Below are 27,907 nucleotides of genomic sequence, written 5' to 3'. Positions count from 1 at the left end.
TTGCAGTTCTCATAAGTTCCCAGGTGATGCTATGCTGCTGGTCCACACTTTGAGAACTATTACCTTAAGGAATTGGCTTCATTTAAAAAAATTAGGTCATATATATTTTTTGCATATATAAAATATGCAAAAAGGGAGGTTTATTTTCTTAGGCGTTACCTATGTAATTCAGGACTTTGATTTAGATATCTCATGAATACTACCTAAGGGAGAACTGAATTTTTATTCATGCAATGGCATATATTTAAAATCAGGACTATCATGTCAAAGCAGTTGCAGAAAATCCTCCTTCCCTTTGTTATTTATAAAACTAAAAGCTCTCTGTTGTTTTTTGGGTTTTTTGCAATGCAGTAGGTACTTGTGTGCCATTTTCATCCTCGATGACAGACACTTTTCCCACGTGGATCAGAATCAAATGAGGAAAGCATTCTTTCTCAACATCCTGGTTAAAAGGATTTCTGTCAGTGATGTCCTCCAATTAGGAAGTGTTAGCAGGAGACCTTCAAATTCTCCATATCCTAAACACTCCTGGTTGAATTGAAAAAACCTTGAACTCATAGATGGGGAGGGCAGAGTAATGTAGTCCCTGGACTTCTGATGGCATCCGCAGCATAGACATAAGGGCACAGATTGTGAAACCAGACTGACCGGGTATGAATCTCAGTTTTGTCACTCATTAGCTTGAGCAAATGATTGAACTCCTTTGTGACTCAGTTTTCTTATCTGTAAAATAGGAATAATAGTATTTACTTCCTAGAAATAGTAATGAAGGTTAAATGAGTTAGTGTGTGTAACGTGCTTGGAATTGTGCCAGGCGCAAAGTAAATGTTAAATAAATGTTACCTTTTACTATCCACAAACAAGTCTCTCTGTGCTCTAACGAAGTTGCCTTAATCTGAAACCCACTGATCTTATTTCCCCGACCAGGGATTGAACCCATACCCTTGGCAGTGAAAGTTGGACCCCTAATCACTGGACTGCCAGGGAATTCCTGCTCTCACCCCCCCCCGCCCCCCCCTCCCACTGATCTTTTCAATGTCATCATTTTGGAGGCTTCTTGAGGGATAGTTATACAGTTAAATCCATTTTTGCTAGTGGTTCTCAGGCAGGGTGATGTTGCCCCTTGGGATAAATGTCTGGAGACATCTTTGGTTGTCATAACTGGGGGGAGGGAGGGTCGTCAGTGGGTAGCACCTAGTGGCTGGAGGCTGGGGATGCTGTTAAATTCTACAATGCTCAGGACAAGCCACCGCCACCACAAAAAATTACCAAGTCCTAAATGTGCCGGAGTTGAGAAGCCCTGATTTGTGCTGTCTGGCGTGAGATTAATATGTGGATCTTCATCTTGGTGACAGCCTGAATCTGTGGTGTGTTGATAAATATTTAACAACCTGTTTCCACCCCCACTGATGGGGGTAGAAACAATGTCCTGATTTGCAGAATTTTGCCAAGTTCCGTGGTGTTAAAGTTCCCACTGTAACCCGTTTCAAGCAACCAACTTTATGTCACTGCACGTAGAATCAGGAAGAGAGAATGTACCAAACCATTACGGTTCCTGGTCACATAGGGGATGGGGGCTCAGGTTGTCCAAGGGGTTCTCCTGTTGGTTCCTTTATGGGGTGCAGAGAAAAGGATAACATTCTTGTTATTACTCCCATCTGCTTGTTTAGTGTTTCTCTAGGGGTGGGATTATGAATTTGAGCATGAGGATGAATAACTTAATTCTGAGTGCCATTGACAGTGTTAATTTCACAAAAAAAGATAAGGTTAAAAAAAAGAGAAAAAAATAGGATGCAGAGGAATGAAAAATGGGAAAGGCTGGAGAAGAGTAGAGAGGGAAAAATTGATGTACTGTGTGAGAAGTGACAGTGTCTATTGACAAAAATGTTAACTATTCAGACAATGAATAGAGAAAAATATATAATAGAATACAGTGTTTAAAAAAAATCCTATTATCCTGACACATCTCCTCTCCCAACCCTGTATTTCCCCTCTTGGCTAATAGCATCATTAGCTACCTGGTCACTCAAGCAAGAAACCTGGGCATCACCCCTAACTTCTCACTCTGACCTCCCCACTTAGAATTGGACACGGAGTCCTATCAGTTCTCCCATCTCCTATCTGTCCCATTATCTTCCTTCTTAGCTCTCAATTTAGGCCCTAATGATTTGTGGCTTGGACTCTTCCAGTAGTTTCCTGATGGCTGCCTGGAATTCTGATTCTCCTCTACAGAATGGTTTTCTGAGTACAGTGGTTAACAGCATAGAACCTGAAGCCAGACTGCCCTGGGTTCCAATCATTCCATTACTCACTAGCTGTGTGATTTGGAAGTTACTTTACGTCTCCGTCTTAGATCCCTCATCTGTGAAACAGGGATGACACGAGTAGTACCTCATAAGGCTGCTGTGAGGTCTAAAGGAAGTGCCATATGGGAAGTACTTAGAACTGTGCTCTGCGTTACTTTGTTCAAGATTGCAGTTGACAACCCTTCAGCAGTTCTCTAGTCCCACTTACCAGGCAAAGGCCTGCTCAACCATCAGGACTTGGCTCCTGGGTCTATTTCTCATGAAGCCCTGGGTGACTCATTGAGGCAGTTCAACTTTTCTTCCTTCCAGACTTCACCTTGAATCTCTCACTGCACTCAGCACAATAGTGCAATCTCCTGCTTACAGAGTTACAATCGTCCTTCTGGGAAATGAGCTATTGATACTTGAGAGCAAGGACTGTGGCTTTTTTCTTTTTCTTTTCTTTTTTTCTCAATCTTCAAGACCAAGCACTGTACCTAACCACAGAGTAGATAATTAGAAGCAGTGAACAGTGTTAACTATGTATGAATGTAAGAAAGGGACAGAAAGGATTCGGAAAAAAAACACCTGTTTCGCCACACTGATTGGATGATGGATGTTTGAACCCTTCTCTGTATTATTTTCATGTGGTTTCTATAATACAAAGTGTTTTTGAAAAAGAATAATTTTATGTATTATTTTTGGCTGCATCGGGTCTTTGTTGCTGCGTGTGGGCTTTCTCTAGTTGTGGCGAGTGGGGGCTGCTGTTCGTTGCGACGTGCGGGCTTCTCATTGCAGTGGCTTCTCTTGTTGAGGAGCACGGGCTCTCGGCTCGCGGGCTCAGTAGTTGTGGCTCGTGGACTCTAGAGCGCAGGCTCAGTAGTTGTGGCACATGGGCTTAGTTGCTCCTTGGCATGTGGGATCTTCCCGGACCAGGGCTCGCACCTGTGTCTCCTGCACTGGCAGGCGGATTCTTAACCACTGCGCCACCAGGGAAGTCCTTGTCATACAAAGTTAAAAATGGCTCCCATGTATCCATATAAAACTGCCCTTTTCCCCCTTGGTTAAAGTAGACTGGATCCATAAAATGAACTACTGCTTAGCAATAAAAAGGAACAAAATGTTAAATCGTAAAATATGGGTGAGTCCCCAAAACTGTCTACTAAGTAAATGACACTGACACACAAACATGGATAGACTGAGCTTGCCTGAGTTAGAATGTCATTTCCACTGCTACCGTAGCTGTGTCACATCAGACAAGTGGTTTAACTTCTCTAGGGCTATTTCCTTATCTGTAAAATAAGGATGACAGTAGTACCTACCTCACAGGGCTGACAGGAGAATTAAATGCTCATGTGCTCAATAAGTGTGAGCTGAAGCAGTCATTTCTATAAACATTCTTTTGACATCCTGGGAGCCCCTTCTGTCCATGACAGGCTGCACTGTTCTCTGGACTCCCAGTGGCTTGTGGCAGGCCACACCTCTCACCTGAGGACCGCACCCCACCCTTCCTTCATACCTCCTCCTGAACCCAGAGGTATGAAGGAACTTTAAAAATTACACCTATTCATTCTTGAAGATCGGGAGACTAAACAGGAAAAAAAAATGGAAGAATTAACTCAGTGGAAGTCTCACCCCACAGTTAACCACTAATGTAATAGGGAAGAACCTTTGTATTCTATTACAAGTTAGTCACTAAAGGGCTGTTGCCTGTAAGCTTCAATTATACATAATGGCCCATCTCTGGGAACCCTGCTTCCCAGGTCGTGAGCATTAAGCTCTAGAATACCTTTTCTTTTAGCTCACAAGAAACATCCTGACCAGGCCCACCTGTGAATGACTGCAAGGAGGAAGAGGAGGCTGACCAGAACCCGGACATGTTTGACTTTGCTCTCTCCCGTTTTAGTATAAAAGAAGCCTGAATGCCAACGCAGGCAGCTGGTTCCTTGGGGTCAGGAGTCCACCATCTTCTCGGTTTGCTGTCTCTCCAGGTAAGTCGTTACTCCTTGCCCCAACCAGTCATCTCTCGGATTCACTGGCCTGTCCTGCAGCGCGCAGCAGGAGCTTGGACTCGGTAACACGAATGTTTTGCTATATACTTTTTAAGACCTTTTCTTAGGCAAATACACCGTATCAGTATGTCTTTCTACTTTTAATTAAAAAACGAGTTCATATTATATAAACTTTATTTCATAAGCCATCCTTTTACTTACTAGGGCCCTTCCCCCAGAAACACCCCTCCCACTTGCAGCTTCTACTGGTCAGCCCTTTCCTCGGAGCCCCCGGCCCTGCCGGAGACCAGGTTCCGGCCCCACCTGCCAGGCCCCTGGCCGGCCGCCCCGCCCCCTCCCCCGTCCCCGCCCCCGCCCCGCCCCGCCCCGCCCCACCCCGCCCCCGCCGCGGCCAGCTTCCATACCCGGCCCCGCACGCCGCGCTCGCGCTCGCTGTCACCGGGGGCCCGTCGGTCGCGGCTCCTCCGTGCGGCCCGTTTCCGGTGGGGCAAGGGCGTCTCCGCGGCGGCCCGGCTCCCGCGCGTTCAGCACCGCCGTCGGTGGCCAGATGCAGGCGGAGCTCGGAGCTCGGGGCGGTCGAGGACGCCGACCCGGCCGCGGCTGGCCTAGCGGGAATGGCGACCGCGAGCGGGCCGGCGCCCCGGCGGCGGTGGCGAGAGGCGGCGGCGGCGGGGATAGAGGCGGCCGCCGGGGCCGCGGCAGGGGCTCCTGGGGCAGCCGAGGAGGAGGAGGAGGAGGAGGTCCGCGAGGCGGCCGCCGAGAGGCAGGAGGCAGGAGGCCGGGGCGCCGGGCCCAGTGCGCCGGTAGGAGGGGACGGCCGGTGGGGTTGTGGGCGGGGTCGGGGTCGCGGCTTCGTGGGACCGGGGCTGGTGGGGGGTCCGGGCCCCGAGTCAGAAGCCGCGAGCGCCGTGCAGGGCACGCGCGAGCCGGAGGGCGGCAGCGCCTGTGCAGGACGGGCGGAGGGCGGTGGGGGCGTGCGCCGGGGTGTGCACGTGGCGCGGGGGGTGGGTGTGCGTCCCTTGCTCCCTGTCTGCTGGGGTGCCCTGGAGGGTCAAGGCCATGGGCTTCCCCAGCCTGCCCAAGAGGTCTTGGCCCAATTATGAAAGAACCTAGCGGCCGCGGCTCTGTGTCCGCAAGTCTAGGGGGCCGTTTGGGTGCGGGTGTCAGTGTGATTAACCCTTTTGGGGTGGGGACAACCAGGGCTTGGTCTCCCAGTGCCTAACCTCCCAGGGAGACATTCCTGTTATTAAGAAGGAAGGGATTTGGGGGTCAGTTTTGTTCACTGCCTGTGCAATGCGTGGCACACAGTAGGCACATAATAAATGTTCATGGAGTGAAAGAATGACCCCGACGAGCTGGACTGGATAGTATTTGGGGGCGGGGTCAGATGCATAGTTCTCTCTTTTTTTTAATAGCATAGTTCTCTTTCATTGTATATGTGTAGGAATCAGGGGTCGGTGGCCTTCGTCTATTTGAATTTTCAATCTGTAAATGTTTCAGCAGTCAGGTCTCAATTTTACTAGCAATATAATCGGCCGTATTCAGTCATTCGTAATTGGAAGTGTCTTACAGCTTGGAGCAGGGAATGGTTTGGGGGCAAACTTTTACTCTACTGATACCCTAGCTACAGGAGTTAAATTACTGTCTTTATGAGCTGTTCTGTTGTTTTAGCATTTGTAGTACAAAACTGTATAGTTTGAATTCCCATGTGCATAGATTAAAAAATTATTCTCGTTTTGGGTTGAGTTAAATTTCCTATTACTGAAGTATTGACGTTTGTAATATCTTAAGGCCATAGTAGGTAGGATGTCCCTAAAGATAGGAGTTGTGTACAAAAATGGAGTTGGGAAAAAATGCAAAACTTAAGTGTGCCATATTTACCCTTGTTAGGATTAAGGCAGGTAATAAGTAAAATTTGAGAGAGGTATGAAGTAATTCTTAGAGTCAGCTCACCAGGAAATGAAGGAAACTGACCAGTCTAGTGCACATTATAGATCACCTCGTGTTTTTAGAACAACGGTATTTCCCTATATAACTTTATTACAACTTAACTTTTTAGCAACTTGAAAGTTGTTTAAACAACTTGATGACAGATTTGTTCTATATATACTTGCTATGTATAAAATCTTCATTTTTATAGAGTAACTGACTTGCTTAAGCAATACTACCTTGAGATGGTGATTCTCAAACTTGGGCACGCATCACGATCACCTAATGGGTTTGTGAAACTCCTGATTGCTGGGCCTCATCCCCAGAGTTGCTGATTCTGGGGTGAGGGCTGAGAATTTGCAGTTCTCATAAGTTCCCAGGTGATGCTATGCTGCTGGTCCACACTTTGAGAACTATTACCTTAAGGAATTGGCTTTATTTAAAAATATTAGGTCATATATATTTTTTGCATATATAAAATATGCAAAAAGGGAGGTTTATTTTCTTAGGAGTTACCTATGTAATTCAGGACTTTGTTTTAGATATCTCATGAATACTACCTAAGGGAGAACTGAATTTTTTATTCATGCAATGGCATATATTTAAAATCAGGACTATCATGTCAAAGCAGTTGCAGAAAATCCTCCTTCCCTTTGTTATTTATAAAACTAAAAGCTCTCTGTTGCTTTTTGGGGTTTTTTTTGCAATGCAGTAGGTACTTGTGTGCCATTTTCATCCTCGATGACAGACACTTTTCCCACGTGGATCAGAATCAAATGAGGAAAGCATTCTTTCTCAACATCCTGGTTAAAAGGATTTCTGTCAGTGATGTCCTCCAATTAGGAAGTGTTAGCAGGAGACCTTCAAATTCTCCGTATCCTAAACACTCCTGGTTGAATTGAAAAAACCTTGAACTCATAGATGGGGAGGGCAGAGTAATGTAGTCCCTGGACTTCTGATGGCATCCGCAGCATAGACATAAGGGCACAGATTGTGAAACCAGACTGACCGGGTATGAATCTCAGTTTTGTCACTCATTAGCTTGAGCAAATGATTGAACTCCTTTGTGACTCAGTTTTCTTATCTGTAAAATAGGAATAATAGTATTTACTTCCTAGAAATAGTAATGAAGGTTAAATGAGTTAGTGTGTGTAACGTGCTTGGAATTGTGCCAGGCGCAAAGTAAATGTTAAATAAATGTTACCTTTTACTATCCACAAACAAGTCTCTCTGTGCTCTAACGAAGTTGCCTTAATCTGAAACCCACTGATCTTATTTCCCCGACCAGGGATTGAACCCATACCCTTGGCAGTGAAAGTTGGACCCCTAATCACTGGACTGCCAGGGAATTCCTGCTCTCACCCCCCCCCCGCCCCCCCCTCCCACTGATCTTTTCAATGTCATCATTTTGGAGGCTTCTTGAGGGATAGTTATACAGTTAAATCCATTTTTGCTAGTGGTTCTCAGGCAGGGTGATGTTGCCCCTTGGGATAAATGTCTGGAGACATCTTTGGTTGTCATAACTGGGGGGAGGGAGGGTCGTCAGTGGGTAGCACCTAGTGGCTGGAGGCTGGGGATGCTGTTAAATTCTACAATGCTCAGGACAAGCCACCGCCACCACAAAAAATTACCAAGTCCTAAATGTGCCGGAGTTGAGAAGCCCTGATTTGTGCTGTCTGGCGTGAGATTAATATGTGGATCTTCATCTTGGTGACAGCCTGAATCTGTGGTGTGTTGATAAATATTTAACAACCTGTTTCCACCCCCACTGATGGGGGTAGAAACAATGTCCTGATTTGCAGAATTTTGCCAAGTTCCGTGGTGTTAAAGTTCCCACTGTAACCCGTTTCAAGCAACCAACTTTATGTCACTGCACGTAGAATCAGGAAGAGAGAATGTACCAAACCATTACGGTTCCTGGTCACATAGGGGATGGGGGCTCAGGTTGTCCAAGGGGTTCTCCTGTTGGTTCCTTTATGGGGTGCAGAGAAAAGGATAACATTCTTGTTATTACTCCCATCTGCTTGTTTAGTGTTTCTCTAGGGGTGGGATTATGAATTTGAGCATGAGGATGAATAACTTAATTCTGAGTGCCATTGACAGTGTTAATTTCACAAAAAAAGATAAGGTTAAAAAAAAAGAGAAAAAAATAGGATGCAGAGGAATGAAAAATGGGAAAGGCTGGAGAAGAGTAGAGAGGGAAAAATTGATGTACTGTGTGAGAAGTGACAGTGTCTATTGACAAAAATGTTAACTATTCAGACAATGAATAGAGAAAAATATATAATAGAATACAGTGTTTAAAAAAAATCCTATTATCCTGACACATCTCCTCTCCCAACCCTGTATTTCCCCTCTTGGCTAATAGCATCATTAGCTACCTGGTCACTCAAGCAAGAAACCTGGGCATCACCCCTAACTTCTCACTCTGACCTCCCCACTTAGAATTGGACACGGAGTCCTATCAGTTCTCCCATCTCCTATCTGTCCCATTATCTTCCTTCTTAGCTCTCAATTTAGGCCCTAATGATTTGTGGCTTGGACTCTTCCAGTAGTTTCCTGATGGCTGCCTGGAATTCTGATTCTCCTCTACAGAATGGTTTTCTGAGTACAGTGGTTAACAGCATAGAACCTGAAGCCAGACTGCCCTGGGTTCCAATCATTCCATTACTCACTAGCTGTGTGATTTGGAAGTTACTTTACGTCTCCGTCTTAGATCCCTCATCTGTGAAACAGGGATGACACGAGTAGTACCTCATAAGGCTGCTGTGAGGTCTAAAGGAAGTGCCATATGGGAAGTACTTAGAACTGTGCTCTGCGTTACTTTGTTCAAGATTGCAGTTGACAACCCTTCAGCAGTTCTCTAGTCCCACTTACCAGGCAAAGTCCTGCTCAACCATCAGGACTTGGCTCCTGGGTCTATTTCTCATGAAGCCCTGGGTGACTCATTGAGGCAGTTCAACTTTTCTTCCTTCCAGACTTCACCTTGAATCTCTCACTGCACTCAGCACAATAGTGCAATCTCCTGCTTACAGAGTTACAATCGTCCTTCTGGGAAATGAGCTATTGATACTTGAGAGCAAGGACTGTGGCTTTTTTCTTTTTCTTTTCTTTTTTTCTCAATCTTCAAGACCAAGCACTGTACCTAACCACAGAGTAGATAATTAGAAGCAGTGAACAGTGTTAACTATGTATGAATGTAAGAAAGGGACAGAAAGGATTCGGAAAAAAAACACCTGTTTCGCCACACTGATTGGATGATGGATGTTTGAACCCTTCTCTGTATTATTTTCATGTGGTTTCTATAATACAAAGTGTTTTTCAAAAAGAATAATTTTATGTATTATTTTTGGCTGCACTGGGTCTTTGTTGCTGCGTGTGGGCTTTCTCTAGTTGTGGCGAGTGGGGGCTGCTGTTCGTTGCGACGTGCGGGCTTCTCATTGCAGTGGCTTCTCTTGTTGAGGAGCACGGGCTCTAGGCTCGCGGCTCGTGGGCGCAGTAGTTGATAGGGGAGGATGAGTCAAGGCATCTGGGGCAGCAGCGGGTGCCCACACACAAGAGAGATGAAGCTACAAAAGTTGGCTGGCGCCTCACCCTAGAGCTCACCCTTGCTAATATTTGTACCTACTCATTCAGAAGTGTAGAACTGTCATGAGTTAAATTTTCAGTCTTGATAAGTTATTTCGAATTTTGGTTAGGAAAGAAATTATACACTAAAAGAAAAGTAGAAGATAGAATCAAAAGTTATATACTCTTTAGAAGACTGAAATGCAAGCTGGAGTAACTATGCCACCTCATTCCATTAATCTAAAAATGGTCGTAAAAGTTTCAGTTATATAAGATAGGTAAGCAGTAGAGATCTACTACACAGCAGAGTACCTGTAGCTAACAAGACTGTATTGTATACCTAAAATTTGCTAAGAGGGTAGATCTTACGTGTTCTTGCCACCAAAATTAATAATAAGATAAAGCAGATGGGAGGAAATTTGGGGGGCTGATGGACATTCTATGGCCGCAACTATTTCACAGGTGCAAACTTAATCCCCAAACTCATCAAGTTGTGTATGTGAAATATGAACAGCTTTGTATATTTCAATAATACCTCAATAACGTTTTTTTTTTAAAGTTTGTGAAAGAATGTAGCAACTGATAAAATTTAACACGCTTCAGAAAACAAAGCAAAATTTGAATTTTTAAGAGAAAATACAAGAGAACATATCTTTGGGATCTTGAGGGAAAGATGGACTTCCCAAACAAGGCACAAAACAACACATACTGTAAGACAGAAAGTTGATAAATTCAATTACATTAAAACATAAAACCATGCACTAAAAGATACCATTACAAAAGTAAGAGAAAATCCCATGATAGAAGATATCTGTAAAAATAAACATCAAAAGATAAGTATCAAGAATATATTAAAAATGTATGTCAAGAATATATTAAAAATATATGTCAATAAGAAACAAACAAGCCAAATGGTCAAAGGATGTGTGCAGGCAGTTCATAGAAGCAAGCTAGCACAGCAAAAAAAGATGCTCAACCTCAACAGTTAGCCAAGGAAATGCAGCAACCCAGCCCTCCACGCCAGCTCAGAGCCACTCACTCACGCTTTTATACTAGAGTATATCATTATCATCATTTACAACCTCTGCCCCACTAAACCCAAACTTGAAATGCTCCACTCTGTGGCCACCACTCCCCCCCTTTCCGACTCATACCCCTTTCAAGGAGGTCAACAATCCTTCTGCACAGAGAAATCTACAGTCCACTGATCCCACTATCTTTCCTCTGCCCCTCACCTCTCTCATGCCTGCACGTCTCTCTTTACCCAGCCTGAATGCAATGGCAATCATTCTAATCACCCCTTTTCTGTTTCTCACTTCATTGCATTTGCTTGGCTGAACAACAGTATAATCATGATTAAATCCTACTCTCCATCCCTCCATACCTGCACCCATACAGCAGAATGTGAATGGGGGAAAAACACGCCTTTTCTCACCTTAAATTCATGACCATCAACCTCCTGTGGGCATCCATTAGCACCCAGCAACCAAACCCCATTTTCCTATTTCAGTCAATTTCCCACTGTCTAGACAGCTGTTTCTTTTTTTTTTTTTTTAGTATTTTTTTATTATTGAAATGTAGTTGACTTACAATATTATGTTAGTTTCAGGTACGCAGCAAAGTGGTTCAGTTATATATTTTTTCAGACTATTTTTCATTATAGGTTATTATAAGATACTGAATCTAGTTCCCTGTGCTATACAGTAAATCCTTGTTGCTTATCTATCTTATGTATAGTAGTTCGTACTTGTTAATCCCATACTCCTAATTTATCCCCCTCCCTTCCCCTTTGGCAACCATGAGTTTGTTTTCTATAGATAACTATTTCTTAACTTCTACTCTCTCCTCACATTTCCAACACCTCCTCCCTGACTCTCACTGACAGCCTTCTCATTTCACTAAGAAAACAGAAGCAACCAGAAGAGAACTTCCTCAAGCCCCCATCACATCTACCCACCTACCTATACCTATGCCCAAATATTCTGGGTTTCCTCCAATTACAGTTGAAAAACTGCCCCAGCCCCTGGCAGTGGGCAATTGCTCCATCTGTACAAACGATTCCATCACCTCATGTGGACCAAAGAACACAGATCCAGGAATTCTCACCTCTTCTCACGTTATTTTTGACCTCTTTTCTGGATCTTTCTATCAACAAATAAACATGCAATTACTTCTCCCATGTTTAAAAAATATGTTTTGACCCACTTCCTCCACCAGCCCATTATTCTCCTTCCCTTTATAAACAAAATTCCTCAATATTAATAGTTGTTTATACTTTCTGTCTCAAATGTCTCTCCTTCCATATTCTTTTTGAATCCAAGAAAGAATTTATCCCACCACTCCAACAAAACTGCTGTCGCTAAGATCACCAGTAACCTTATGTTGTTAAATTCAACTGTCAATTCTTGGCTCTCATCAGCTGTGTTTGACACAAATCCCTCTTTCTTCCTGGAAACACTCCTTCATTCCTTCTTCATTCTCCTTTGCTGGTTCTTTTCTCATTTCCCTAACCTCTAGACACTGTGGTACCCAGGGCTCAGTACTTTTCTAGTCAATAACTCCCTTGGTCATCTCATGCATTCTCATAACTTTAAACACCATCTGGCATCACCCAAATGTATATCTCCTGTCCAAACCCGGGTCCCGAACCCCAGATACCTTTATCCAACAACATGCTTGATATTTCCGATATTTCCAATATTTCCTGTTGGATGTTGTGCTGGGTCTCTTGCAGTTACCACTCCAGATTCACTCTCCACCCGTCCCCTCTCTGTTCTGCCCTAGGAGGTTGATCTACATGGATCACAGCTTCAGGCTTCCCTTGCCTTCTGACTTCCAGTAGGTTAGGCTTATGGGGAGCCTTGGCAGGAGAATGGAGGAAAAAAGGAGTCTAAGACCAGAGCACTTCTTCCCCTGTCCCTCTCCCTGGAGAGTCACCTTTGCTGGCTACATCTTTAGACCAAAGGCGATTCATCCTCTCAAGGCAAACTTCTCACATGAAGCTCTCCTTCAGAGTTCTAGTAACAGGGGTGGTAACATCTCTGCCTTTACCTGCCCTCCCAATGCTGTACTATCTTTGTGCTTTCCCTACATGCTACCTGTAACTTTGTAAATGATTCCTTCGTTAAAACTTCTTTATAATTATACTGAGTGTACCGTCTATTTCCTACAGGATTTTGACTAACACAGATGTCTAACTGGCATCTCAATTTTAACACGTGCAAACTGAGCACCTCCTACAGTTTTATCCATCTCATTTAATGTCAAACCCCTTCTTCTAGCTCTGCAGGCCGCAATCTTGGCGTCATCCTTGTGCATCTTTTAATCTCATACACCACATTTGCAAGTCCGATCTCATACCCTACATTTGCAGTTCTTCCAAAATAGATCCGAAACTCAACCACGTTTCACCACCTCCACCGCTACCACCCCTAGCCCCAGCCACCATCAGTGCTTGTCTGCATTGCAGTCGGCCCTTCATATCTGCAGGTTCCACATCCGCGGATTCAACCACAGATAGAAATCTGCAGATCCAGAACCCACGGAAACAGAGGACTAGCTGTACTACACCATTTTACGTAAGGGACTTAAGCATCCACAGATGTTGTTATCCACTGGGGGTCCTGGAACCAAACCCCCATGAATACCGAGGAACAACTGAATTTCAATAGCCTCACTGGTCTACCTGCTCCCTCCCTCACCAGTCTTCAGGTTCTTCCAACTCAGCAGCCAGAGTGATCCCGTTAAAACAAGAGTTAGCTATATCACTCTTCTCTTCAAAACCCTCCAGTGGCTGCACATTTCACTCTGAGTAAAAGCCAACATCTTTATAATGGTCTACAAGCCTCCAGGTGATCTGGCCACGTGACGCATCTCTGACCTCACCGCCTACCTGCTCACTTTGCTCCAGCCACGCTGGCCTCTCTGCTGTTTCCTTTACTCCTATCGCAAAGCCTTTGAACTTGCTCCTGCCTCTGCCCGGAACACTCTTCCCACAGATATCCTCAATGCCTGCTCCCTCACCTTCCTCAGGTCTTTTATTCAACTGTCATCTTATCGGTAAGACTTTCTCTGGCCACCTTTCTAAAATTGTGACGGCCCCTCCTCACTTCATTTCTACCCTAAGCAATTATATCCACTTGACATCTTATATAGTTTCCTTTTCTTTATTCTGTGTCTCCACCCTCTAGAATGTCAACTCCACGAGGCAGGTGTTTGTGTCTGTTCTGTTTCACTTCTGTATGCTCAGCCTCTGAAACGGTACCTGGAAATGGTGGGTGCTCCAATAATTGAAGGAACCTCAACTAGATACCACTCAATCAAGTGGCCACAATAAAATTTTTTTTTAAAAGTCTAACAGTGCTATGTATTGGCAAAGACGGCGGACACTAGGAAGTTCAGCTCATCTCCTCTTTGGAGAGCATTTTGGCAATAGCTAGGGAAGTTTACGATGTGCACGTCTAGGATGTTTTTTCTGGGTTGTATATTTATTTATACAAACAAGGATAGTATACTAAAAAATCAGAATCATTCCAAGGAGTATGGTCAGTGATATTTTTTCTGGGTTGTATATTTATTTATACAAGTAAGGACAGTATACTAAAAATCACCATCATTCCAAGGAATATGGTCAGCCTATCTAGAGGACATTCTTAATATTTTATGATCACAGAATGAACGCCACTTCTCAAAAGTAATCCAATATAGCCTACCCCACCATAGAGGAAGAAAGCAAGGCAGCTCTTCTCAGGCTTATGCTATAGTGAAAAGAAAATGATAGATCAGCAGCAGAGTGGGAAAGAAATGTAAGCACATATCAAGATGTGACAGTTGTCATCTCCCAAGAAACTAATCACCGATAAACAAACCGCTTAAGAAATCAGTAAGCAAAGACAGACTACAAGAAAAATCTACATATAAGACCCAAACCATGCCAGGCTTTAAGTTATAAATAAAACGCTACAATAAATAACCAAAATCATAAGCCAATGTGCATAACTGTTGGATTAGACTAGCATTCTGAATTGCTTTCAAACATTCATGCAGTCTCTTTTATTGCCAGATACCGTCCTAGTAACTTGACTACACAATTGATTCAGTTAAATCCACTGGTAGGTAGTCCACATGTTAATTTTATGCACTACTTCAATTTGCCCCCTAAATCTTTTAGTGGAACAGCTGATAAAAATTGAAACTGACCAGCCCACATTTTATCCTTCTCCTATCTTGAATAAAAGTGCTTATCAATCCATAACTGGCCAAAATGCAGGTAATAAGAGGGAAACACTCATCTGAGTGGCAAAAAGATGAGCTACCAGTCCCTGAACAACGAGTTGGATGCCATCATCCACACAAGGGGATTACGCTACGTGGCATAAACATAATGACCCCAGGCTGAATCTGCTCTCCTACCCAAATCTAATACTGTCTCCACTTACCTCTTCGTTTCCTACTCGAAGGGTTTATTCTATTAACTTGGAAGACAATTCATCACTTTATGATACTTAGTTTGGTGCAGGCATTCAAAAATACAGGCAGATGAGAAAAGAGATAGGTACAACTCAACAGCAACATAAAAGTCGGGGAGAAGAAGAAATTCAAAACCAACTACCTGAAAATATTACTTTCACTTTATTTCTCTGTTTCTCATAGCTTCATCCTTTAAATTTTTTTTAACCTGGCAACTTTTTTGAGGTAATTGTAAATTCAGATAGTCATCAGAAATAATACAGCAAGATCTCCTACACGGTTGGCCCCAATGATAACATTTTGCACAACTATAGTATAATATCCCAACCAGGAATTGACATTTGACATAGATAGACTCCACCAATCTTCTTTAGATTTCCCGTTTTATTTGCACTCACTTTTATGTGTGTGTATATAGGAGTTTGTGTGTCCACCACCACAATCAAGATACTGATCGGTACCAGCACCGCAGTGATCCTTCGTGTTGCCCTTTTATAAGCACATCCACCTCCCACCCACTCCCCATCCGTAACTCCTGAAAACCAAAAGTCTATCCACCATTTATCCTTTGAATTCTTATGCCACACGCTGGTAGGGAATAGCCTTCTATACAACCAGCTCTGGCCCATTTCCTGTTACTACTCTCAGGCCTCACACTGCTGTGCGTTGCTCAACAGAGTCAATCTTAAACAGCTGGTCAAAGAAGGCATGAGTTTCTCACCTTGCTGACAGAGAAGACTGTCCAAAACCAACAAAGAAAAGTATCGGTGTTCAGACACATATGGCTCCAATATGTGCCTACCCACTAATATGTAAAAGGAAAAAGAATGTATATGCTAGAAACTTTGTAAAGCTTTGTATAAACTTCAGTACTAATTCCTCTGAAATCAAAGAAAACACTTCTGTTTCTCAGCCTACCCAATTCAGAGGGGCATAGTTTAGCATTTTTCATTCCTATAAAACCTTTTATCCATTTCAACCAGGACTTAAGTCTGTCTACATCAGTACATGGAAACCCAGATTTCCATTGAAAGAAATATCACTTTTTCCTTGCCAACCATTAGACACACTGTCCTTTACCTGGATGTAAAATCCAAAGAACAAACAACGAATTTCTAGTTATTAAAATGCTATTTAAAAAGGAACACAGATGCCTATGCAACTTTCAGAGCACTAAGCAGTACGCGTGCAACTGGAATTCATACCTGCAGAGCTGAGGAGAACACTGAAATCTGTCCCCCGCTGTGATTCTCCACTTTCATTATCGACCTCTTTTTCAGTATCTTGATACTGATCCCAGTTAGAAACTATCTTCCTTTTAGAATAGTTTCCCTGTTCTTCATTCTCTTCTCCATAGGTCTCTGCATCACTGTCATCTTCGACCTGCAATCATGAGAGACAAATCGATAAGCAGGCAGTGGAAATCTTAACCTTAGTAGCCTTAGCAGTAAAAATTTTTAAAAACAAATCAAAACAAAAAACTAGTACATAGGTATCACGATAAAGAGCACATCTTATAAACCAAGCTCTATGCAAGTATTAAATAATATTTCAAGAGAACCCCCTTATATCAGAATGTACTTTCAGCGTAAACTCTTCATTTAGCTGTGAAAACGAAATCTGATGAGATCCTACCTAAAATCAGTGTAACTGAATCACTAAAGTCTACCCCCAATGTAATCCTATTTCAAGAGTGGTTTCTTCTTACTGAAATAATCAAGGCTATAAGAGTCTTAAATTCAAAAGACTTTAGGATGGAAATTAGTTCTTCCAACTTACAGATTTTACAAACACATTCCGTAAGTATATTTTATAAGCTTTAAATGGGAACCTACTCAGATGCATTCTAGAGAACAGTTTCCAGACTTGGGCATTAAAATGTTAAGAGGGCATGCAGAAAAATGCAGAATGTGAGAAATTACAAAAGATAAAGGGGTCTAGTTTCTTCAACAAATAAATTGCAAGGGAAAATAAATGATGGGGGAGGAGGGAGAAACCTATAGATTAAAAGAGCTTAATAAGAAACTAACACACCATTGTAAAGCAATTATACTCCAATTAAGATGTTAAAAAAAAAAAAAAAAGCTTAATGGACACGTAACCATTGTAATGTTGGGAAGTTATTTGTACTCTGATTCAAACACTATAACTAGACAAAATCACTTATAAGACTATTGAAGAAATGTGAACAAGATATTTTCTTATATTAAGGAAATACTGTTATTTTATTTACTTATTGTTTGGTGTGATACCATTTTTTTTAATGTTTTTATCTTTTAGAAATAAATATTGAACTATCTATGGTTGCAAAGATATGACATGTGGGTTTGCTTCAAAATAATAGGCGGAGAGGAATGGTGGGTAGAGATGAAATACACTGGGCATAATTGATCATTTCTGAAGCTGGATGATGAGTACATGGAAATTCATTATATTATTCTATCTATTTTAATATGTGTTTGAAATTTTCCATAATAAAAGATTAAATTTTAAAAAAGATATATATGGAATCTAAAGATACAATTCAAAGGAGTATCCCAAAGATTATAAAATCCTTACCAAGAAAAGAATTTGTGAAATATATTAAAATAATCCATCCGTATAGGATGAGTTAGACTTTTTAAAAGTAAGTTTTTATTAACACAGAAACGGGTTGTACATTGCAGAAAATTAGGAGGGAAAGACAAGTAAAAATATTAAAACCCCACATTCCCATCACCTGGGAGTACCACTACTAACACCTTAGTGTATATACTTCCAGATCTTTTACTATGTAAATATTTATATATACTTTTTTTTTTTTTGGTAACCAGAGTTTTTCATCAATATTCTCCACTTCTGCATTTCAGTAAATTTCATTTCATATAACATCCAGACTATTTCCAAATTTCCCTAACAGACAAAAAAATTTCCTTTACAGTTGGTTTGTCTAAGCCAGTATCCAATTCAAGATCATGCGTTGTATCTCAGTGCTTGTCCCTTAAGTCTCTTTGAATCTAGTACAACCTCTATTTTTATGACATTGATTTACTGAAGAGACCAGTACAGGTAGAATGCAAAAGGACCCATCTTCTGTCTGGCTGCTTCCTTGTGGTGTTAGTATATCAGTTTACAGGAAAGAGTGGATAAAAAAATTTTTTTAATCTAAACACCCAACAGAGTCAGGTAGGTTTTGGCTAAAATACATCACAGATGGTGCTCTGAACCTTATGTTACATCACATCAAATGACAGACGATAAATGGCTAAGCCAACATAAGTAAAGCTAAGATTAACCAATGACTTTGGATGATGAAGCCTGATCCACCCACTGTATGGATATGTTTTCCCTGTTACATCTAGGAAATTGTCTGTGTAGTGTTATTTTGGTCCACTACAAATTTCTAGTTCCCCGTCAACCATTCACCTAACAAATTTAACAGTAGTCAACAGTCCTCACCTGAATCGAATTTTTATAAGTTTTCATGAAACAATGGAGTAACTGACCTTTCAAGATCACTTTCAGCACTCAAATATCATAAACCTCCTTGACAGCACCCAAAAAATGGCAATCCACATTATATTCTAGAAATTGCAGAGACTGCCTGAAACCTAGAGGTTTCCTACCATTCCTGCAAGTTTCTCAGAACCATAAGATGCTGGCAGATTAAAGGTATGTGACTGAATGAGATCTGCTATATAAATAACAAATACCAGGAACACCCTAAAGAAAATAGCTTTGCAACCGATGAGAATTTGGGGAATAGAACTACAGCTGAAAAATACTTGCAGGGTTTAATTTGAGAAAATCCCATACTCTTTTGCTGACCCACTGGGTAAACAGAGTTCAGAGAGTCTTCTCCAGTTAGTAAAAAACTTTGAACACAGATATAGCCATGGCAAAAATGTAACCCTGAGCAAAATAATTAGCTCGATGTGAAAGGATTATCATCTGAAACACCCGAGGAAGTATTAACACAGAAATAACCACTGAAATGGAAGACTGGAGACCTAGATAGAATTAATGACCCTGCCATCACCTCATTTAATATTTACAGACTGTTTATAATAGGCTGGGCCTCACACAGCTGAATGACTCACTAATCCCCAACTTAGAAGAATCACTGAACAAGAATCTCATTACCTCCACCCAACACTGGAGACAAGAAAAGTCGTCATTAGCCTCCATCACAAGAGGGTAGTAGAAGTAATAAAGTTTAGAATACATTTGATGTAACTTAGAGAAAGGTGTATCTTTAAAACTCCTAGAGATTTTATGTTTGGTTCATCTTGCAAAAATCTGGGACAAAAAATAAAATATGCATAGTCCCATGATGGAGAGAAAGAACAGAACAAATAAGAAAATACTGATGAAAGCAATGTGAAAACTAAATAGGAAGGCATCATTATTATGTTAACATCATCATTATGAAAGTAGTCTGGTGTATACTGTGAACTGTAAGACACTGATGAAAGAAATCGACAGTACAAATAAATGGAAAGCTAGTTCTTGTTAACAGATTAGAAGAATTAATAGTTAAAATGTCCATACTACCCAAAGCAATCTACAGATTCAGTGCAATCCCTATCAAAATTCCAATGGCATTTTTCACAGGAATAGGAAAAACAATCCTAAAATTCATAAGGGAACACAAAAGACCCCAAATAGCCAGAGCAATCTCGAAAAAGAAGAACAAAGCTAGAGGCATAACACTTCCTGATTTCAAACTATATTACAAAGCTATACCAATTAAAACAGTATGGTGTTGGCCTAAAAACAGACACATAGCTCAATGGAACAGAATAGAGAGCCCAGAAATAATCCCATGCATATATGGTCAATTAATTTATGACAAAGGAGCTAAGAATGTACGATGGGGGAAAAAACAATCTCTTCTTTAAATGGTTATGGGAAAACTGGAGAGCCGCATTCAAAAGAATGAAACTGGGCCCCTGTCTTACCCCATACACAAAAATTAACTCAAAATGGATTAAAGACTTGAATGTAAGATCTGAAACCATAAAACTCCTGGAAGAAACATAGGTGGTAAATTCCCTGACATAAGTCTTGGGAATGAGGCTTTGGATTCGACAACAAAAGCAAAAATAAACAAGTGGGACTACATCAAACTAAAAAGTTTCTGCACAGCAAGGGAAACTACCAACAAAATGAAAAGGCAACCTACAGAATGGGAGAAATATTTGCCAATCATATCTGATACAGCCTCTCTTCCAGTAACTGATTTTAAAAGCAACTGTACAAAACAATATGTGCATAATTATATTTCTATACGTTATAGACCCAATAATACATTTGCCAATAACAGCAAAAAGGAGGTGAGTGGGAGCAAAACTGTATTAGTCTAAGGAAATAACTCTATATGGGGAATACCCAAAAACAAATGAAAAAAACTAGAAATAGGAATAAGAAGGCTCTTGTAACAAAAGCCACAAACATATGCTTACTCTTCTTTCTTCTCTCATATTCTTTAAAGGATATAAAATTATATAAGGTAATAATTATAACAATGTGTTACTGGTTTTGTAACATATGGATGTAATATGTATAACAACAATGCCGCAAGAAGGGGAAATGGGGTCTAGAGCGTACTGGAGTAATGTTTCTATATCTCATTGGAATTAACTTATCTGATGCAGATTCCAATGAACTAAAAGGTATATGGTAAGCCCTGGAGCAGCCATTAAGGACATAACTACAAAAAAGTGAAAAAAATCATTAAAGGAATTTAAATGTTACATTAGAAGTATTCACTTGGTGCAAAAGAAAGCAGTAAACGAGGAATAGAGGAATGATATACATGAGACATGTGGAAAACAGAAAGTAAAATGCAGATACAAATATCCAACTGTATCAATAATAACATTAAATATGAATAGATTAAACAAAACAATTCAATCAAAAAGTCAGAGACTAGCAGAATAGATTTTTAAAAATCCAACTACATGCTGTCTACACTAGACATGTTAGATTCAAAGATAAAAATATCATTAAAATGAAGTAAGAGGATGGAAAAAGATATTCTATTCAAAACAGTTCGCCAAACCGAGCTAGAGTGGCTATACAAATATCAGACAAAATAGACTTCAAGGCAAAACTGTCATAAGAGACAAAAACGGACATTATACAAGGATAAAAGGGTCAATCTATCAGAAAGATAATAACTGTAAACATTTAAACATATGCTCCTAAAGATAGAACCCCGTAATATATGAAGCAAAAACAGACAGAATTGAAGGGAAAAATAGTTCAACAATATTTGGGAAACTTCAACACTTCATTTTCAATAATGGCTAGCATACTAGACAAAAGGTACCAATACACACAGCAGAACAAATAAAATTATTTACTCACTGAAGCTGTAGTCCTATTTAACTTACAACAATAATTTACATTAACTTGCAATCAGCTTAATTTAACTGGCCAGCCTATGAACATTACGTTTGGGCAACATTATTTTTTAAATATCCTCTTACCTTTTCTCTCAAAAAAGCAACAGTCTTTAAAGATTATCTTTATCATTGAGAGCTTGCAGATAAACCAGTAAAATCTGGGAAGTTACTAATACATAACAGTTAGACAACACATCCTATTTAAAGAGAGGGAGCAAGGGACACACACCCACCCCCCGCACCACGTGCACATCCAGGCGCACGCCCCCGCCACCCTCCGCCCGTTCTGCACAGGCGCTGCCGCCGTGCGGCTCGCGCGTGCCCTGCACGGCGCTCGCGGCTTCTGACTCGGGGCCCGGACCCCCCACCAGCCCCGGTCCCACGAAGCCGCGAACCCGACCCCGCCCACAACCCCACCGGCCGTCCCCTCTTACCGGCGCACTGGGCCCGGCTCCCCGGCCTCCGGCCTCCTGCCTCCTGCCACTTGGCGGCCGCCTCGCCGACCTCCTCCTCCTCCTAGGCCTCTGTGGCTGCCCCGGGAGCCCCTGCTGCGCCCCAGGCGGCCGCCTCTATCCCCTATATTCCTCCTCAGCATGCTGCCACCACCCCATCCTGGCCTTTGGGAATGTTAGCTGGCTGTTCCCCACAGCATCCTGTCACCCTGGTCCACTCTTTCTAACCTCTGTATGCCCTTCTAGGAAACCTTGTCAGGTCCATCTGGAGGAAGACCACCTATAGTAGGTCAGTTAGCTTGGGAAGGAACCCAACTGTGTGACCTGCTTCCCTTTTCCCACTGTCTTTAAAATAACGTTAAAAAAAAAAGAGAGAAAGAATATTGTTCTAGAGCTCCTATATCATCTCTTACCACCATCAGAAAACCACCCCCCAAAAGGGGGACCTCATTCATATTGAAAATAACTTCTTAACGTGCAGGCATTACAGTAGGGCATTCTAGACACTGGGGGAGGGAAAAACCATTGTATTTTTTTCTGACATTCCTGTTCAACTTATTTCCAAAGTTCTTTAAAGTGTGGCATTCTTACAGGTAGACAATGTTGCTGAACAAGCGTTTGTTTCTTCCCTTTTCTTCCCCCAGGCTCAAAGATTTGGAAAGAGATAGCTAACAGAAAAGGTAAGGTAATCTCCACCTTAACAAAATATATGATCAAATGTGACCATTTGACAGATACTATGTAGTTCATAAAAACAAAATTAAGTGGAATTGGCTCTCTTTTCCCTAAAGTTGAGGATAACGTGGATGTTTCTGTCTAATGTGCTGTACTAATAGGCTATTATGGGTTAGCTTTTGGTAACTCATCGAGTTTCCCAGTCTGGGTTCCGTACCATCAAGTCTGGATTATAACTTGTCCTGGTCACACTGTTTTTGCAAATCAGTGTTGTTCTAGTACTCTATCATGTGTCTGTTTCACCTCTAATCTTTCCATTTGTCACCACTCTGGAGATGGTGTGATATGATCTTAACGGAAACATCAGGAACATGTCTTGTGAATATTTAGTTTTCTTTTTGGCCGACTCAGCATTGCCTGCCATTCAGTCATTGTTATGTGACCAGGCAGTGTAACGATTTGTGTATTAGTCCATTGGTTCCTACCTTGGGAATGTGGAGACTTGTAAACCTCTGTCCTTCCCTTAGGAATGCATGAAGGAGAAATGGAATCTCTTGCATGAATTTCTGCAGACAGAAATAAAGAATCAGTTATGTGACTTGAAAACCAAACTACATAGAGAAGAGTTATCAGAGGTAAGTCGTCAGCATCCCGGCGGCTAGAAAACGTTTCCTCCCATGTAACTTGTCTGTGACCAGGGAGGCAGAATAATCCCACCTCTCCCTGTTCCCTGATAGTTATGAAGGAAGCGCATGTGTTTCCTTATTCTCTCATGGCCCCTTGTTTACATTCACTGCTACTTAAATGATCCTTTCCTGCTGTAGGAGGGCTACCTGGCTCAAGTCAGATCCCTTTTAAATAAAGATTTGTCCTTGGAGAACAGAGCTCATGCTTTCAGTTGGGAAGTGAACGGCTGTCTAGAAAACGGGAGCCAGACAAGTGGTGAGGAGCGCAGAGTGGAAATAGCAGAGGAAAACAAGTCCCCCAAACCTGTTTCCAAACTCTGCATGCCCAGGAGAAGCAAGTCCGATGGAGAAACAAACTGTAAGAGCGCTTGACTCGTTTGACCTCGTTGGAATCTGGTACCACCTAAGGGGAGGACAGACTTGGCGCCATAGGGTCTGTCTGTTCCCCCCACACACAACCCCTCCACCGGCAGTACTTGTTTTTTGTGTATCCTTTTTTTTTGGTGGGGGGATGGCTGTGTTGCTCGGCTTGTACGATCTTAGTTCTCCAACCAGGGATCGAACCCCGGCCCTTGGCAGTGAGAGTGCCGAGTCTTAACCACTGGACCGCCGTGGAATTCCCTCTTGTGTATACGTCTAACTAGCTTAGATATATACTTTAAATTTTTGTCTTCAACCAAGTTGTAGAGCATTAGATCCCCAAATGCGGTTGAATTTATGAGGTATAAGATAACAGGAGCTGCTGATATCTATGACTTGTAAGTTACATGCCTGTTTAAGCTAAACATTTATTCTTAGACTCCTTCCCCACTTGTAGTCAGAGTAACTCTTCTGGAATTTTTAAAAAAAAGAGCATGGGACTTGAGCTCAGGTCAGGTGCTTGGCCACTTCATCTTTTGACGAAATAAACGGAGGCTCTGTTTCCTTGTGCGTCTCAGGGTTGGGCCCCTCATACAAGAGCTTGTGTTAAAATGGCCCAGCAGACTGGCAGGTGCTAATTTGATGAGTTTATCAAGATGGTGGTTGCTTAGAATAAGAAGAGAAGGTTACTTAATCCTCAGAACCTGGTCTCTGCACCAGCTTGGTAATGCTGAAGAACTGTACCTTGGCTGTGAACTCTTTATTCATAGTGGCTTTTTTGTTTCTTTTTCTTTAAGCAGCTGAAGTCTCATCTAGCCCCAGGATTAGAAGGCAAACTACCAGGCAGACCACCATCACATCTCATTTCACAAGGAGGTCAGTATATAATGAATGGACAGCCCCCATTTTAGGGGCCAACGGTTTTTGGTAAAACACATATAAATTAGTAGGATGTAACTTAGTAATTCTGACTTCCACATTGCTTCGGTTTTCCTTTTGATATTCTGTTATTAGACATTCGTGAACAGCATTTCTGAAGATCTCATCCGTTTTTACTCTTCACATAGGAAACTTCAAATGTACATACACAGAATTACCAAGGATGGTAAAATGAACCCCTGTGTACCTATCACCCAGTGTCAACAGTTAACATCTCCTGGCTGTTGTTTCATCTATACCCCCATACGCTCCAAGTGAAAATTATTCCAAATGGATTACAGCTCCGTACACACCCATCTCCTCCCAGTTGGATTACTTTGAAACAAATCGGACATGTCATCTTATCCACACATACTGTGTTTCTAGATGACAAGGTCTCTTTCTCTGACAAGTTTTTTATTCATATTTTGCCATAATGGCTAACATCTAGCAAACAGTCTTTTGAAGAAGACAAAACAGGCCTTATAAAGTGTAACAGTTCCTTACTAACAAATATATAGCAGTGTTCATTCTTCCCCTTGTGTAACAGAGTTTGGTTGATTTGCTCCTTAAGCCTTTCGAGTGATAGATTCCTTATCTTCTTGCCATTGATTTAAAGAAAATAGGTCTTTTTTTCTAATAGCTTCTAGGTCTGGCTGACCGCATCGTTTTGGTGGTTAGTGTGTTCCCTTGCCTCCAGTTTTCTGTAAACTGGTAGTTAGGTCTAGAGTCTTGATCAGATTCCAGCTTTATTTTGTGAGACTTCATTGACGGCATGGGGCTGTCCATCAGAGGCATGTAATGTCTCTTCGGTGATTCTAGCAGCCACTGATCAAAGTCTAGATCCATTATTTCTTAAGGTTTGCAAAATGGTGGTATGCTAAACCTGTCATCCAAAGAAACATTAAGCTCGAAGCTTCTTTTAATGTCCTGGCAAAAAGGGCTTCTCAGAGGGAAGAGGGGACCATGCCCTGAATCTTTCCAAAGAGAGGGTGCTCTTGGTAGGGAGGAATATGAGTTGTTTCGTGCCCACTGGAGGTCTAGGGTCTGGTGAGCTAACAGTTGGCTTTACTGTGTGTGTGTGTGACAGGCCTGCCAAACGGAAACCTGAGGAAGACCCTGAAAAAGCAAAATCGGATGATTCTGTCGATGAAGAAGAAAAAGACCAGGTAGGGCTCGCATTTAAGTTTCTTAACTCTGCCTTTTTTTGGTACACTTGCTGGTAATTGTGAATTTATACTTGGTCTGTCTATGGACCGTAAGTGACTGAGAGGGTGTTAGAACACACCCCTGGACCCAGGGCAGTACGAAGTGTATTATGGTTAGCCCCGAGGACTCAGCAGGCCCGTAACTTTGGTCTGTTCTCTCCTGTCTACCTTCCTACGTCTCCAGCTGTCAAGATTTGACAGTCGAACCAGCAGATGTGATGTGTTCAAAGCATTTGCTTCTGATGTCAGATAAGCTCCTTTCCCACATCGAATTTCTCTATAAAAGCAGAATTGTCGTGTTATTATGTGTATTGTAATAATGCTGCTTAGACTTTTTAGGTTAGAAAACTGGTGGCTTGCCAAAGACCTCCAATATAGAAAATGTCAGTCTCTAGCACTGTCTCATGTGACTTGAGGGGCAAACCTAGGTACTACCAGATGGTCACACGCTCTCTATTTCATTCCTGCCACAGGATTAGCTGTGTAAGTCGGGAAGTCTGTAGGTTTACAGGTGGGTAGTAAATGCCCTGTTACCTGCTAAAGATGAGTATCCGTGGTTTGCTCTAAGGCAGGGTTTCTCAACCAAGGCATTGACTTTTGGGGCCAGATAAACCTTTGCTGTGGTGTGTGAGTCCTGTGCATCGTAGAGTGTTTAGCAAGGTCCCGACCTCTTACTCACTAGGTGCCCGTAACATTCCCTCTCTCTCCTCCCAGGTGTGACAGCCAAAATCACCTTCAGACTTCCCCAGATGTCCCCTGGGGGGCACAGTTGCACTCAGTGAGAAGCAGTGGACTCAAGGCTACCAATATCTTTGAGGTAGACTTGACGTCCTGTTGTGAAAGACATACTCATTCTCCTGTTTTTATTTTGGAAATTAGATGCCACTGTTCATGATCGTTATTCAGATGTCTGTAATTAAGCTTCGTCAGACTACCCACTCACAGGTGGGACACTGAGACAGAGGGAAACAGCTTGTCCAAGTCACATGGCCACATCCCTTGCCTCCTAAGAAAACGTGTCCCAAGTGAAAGCAAGCTGGCTCTTGTAATATTGACAAGTCTTTTTCTTTAAACAAATGTGCCAGTTTTAGAGTTGTTCTTTGCCCTCTAACCTTTTGGAGGGCTTACATAGCCTTCAAGCTTCTAAAGAAACGAACTGGGGCACTCTTTCCCAAGCAGGAAGCAGTTTCACTGGCAGTGTGTGAGAGGCCTTGGGGACTTGGAGGATGAACACTTGTCGAAACAGGGTGTATCCCGATATGCTAGAGTAAGGCTCAGTGCACCACACCGGTGTTATCAGGTGGTGTTGGTCAAATAAGTAGTACTACAGAGAGAATCTTACTTTAGTCAATTTCAAGTTTTGAGCTCTCACTATGTTTTTTAAAACAGGTATTAAATACATGCATTTGGTAAAACAGTACAAAAGGCTGTTTGGTACAGAGCAGCCGAAGAAAAACAATGTGGCTATTCCGTGCTGAGCTATGCTGTGAGCATTATCAAATAAATACTGGATTCTGAGGCCTTTGTTCAGGAACAAAAAAGAATATAAAATATCTCATTACCACAACTAAGGAGCTGGCCTGTGGCAACTAAGACCCGGCACAATTATCTAACTAACTAACTGACTATTTCTTAAAATCTCATTGATAGGTATTTAATATGATTTTTAAAAACTTATTTATTTATTTAATTTATTTATTTTTGGCTGCGTTGGGTCTTCCTTGCTGCGTGTGTGCTTTCTCCAGTTGCGGTGAGCGGGGGCTACTCTTCGTTGCGGTGCGTGGGCTTCTCATTGCGGTGGCTTCTCTTGTTGCGGAGCACGGGCTCTAGGCACGCGGGCTTCAGTAGTTGGGGCACGAGGACTCAGTAGTTGTGGCTTTTGGGCTCTAGAGCGCAGGCTCAGTAGTTGTGGCGCACGGGCTTCATTGCTCCGCGGCGTGTGGGAACTTCCCGGACC

The 27,907-nt window shown here is 42.1% G+C and overlaps 1 protein-coding gene across 2 annotated transcripts; it reads left to right on the top strand.

The window, feature by feature from the left end:
• Positions 1 to 4,102: 4,102 nt before the first annotated feature.
• On the top strand, positions 4,103 to 27,606 carry LOC118889506 (translation initiation factor IF-2-like). Of its 2 annotated transcripts, XM_036841250.1 has the most exons (6): positions 4,103 to 4,359; positions 4,502 to 5,100; positions 22,748 to 22,783; positions 24,622 to 24,700; positions 25,833 to 25,911; positions 26,665 to 27,606. In XM_036841250.1, the coding sequence occupies exons 1-6, from the start codon at positions 4,208 to 4,210 to the stop codon at positions 26,668 to 26,670; spliced, it is 951 nt and encodes a 316-aa protein (XP_036697145.1). In that variant the 5' UTR covers positions 4,103 to 4,207; the 3' UTR covers positions 26,671 to 27,606. The 2 variants fall into 2 exon arrangements, with proteins under 2 accessions (XP_036697145.1, XP_036697146.1); XM_036841251.1 differs by lacking the exons at positions 22,748 to 22,783; positions 24,622 to 24,700; positions 25,833 to 25,911; positions 26,665 to 27,606 and adding an exon at positions 9,107 to 9,569.
• The last annotated feature ends 301 nt before the right edge of the window (positions 27,607 to 27,907 follow it).

Source organism: Balaenoptera musculus, unplaced genomic scaffold (assembly GCF_009873245.2).
Source record: "Balaenoptera musculus isolate JJ_BM4_2016_0621 unplaced genomic scaffold, mBalMus1.pri.v3 scaffold_62_arrow_ctg1, whole genome shotgun sequence".
NCBI lineage: Eukaryota > Metazoa > Chordata > Mammalia > Artiodactyla > Balaenopteridae > Balaenoptera > Balaenoptera musculus.
This window is presented reverse-complemented; position numbering and strand designations above follow the sequence as displayed.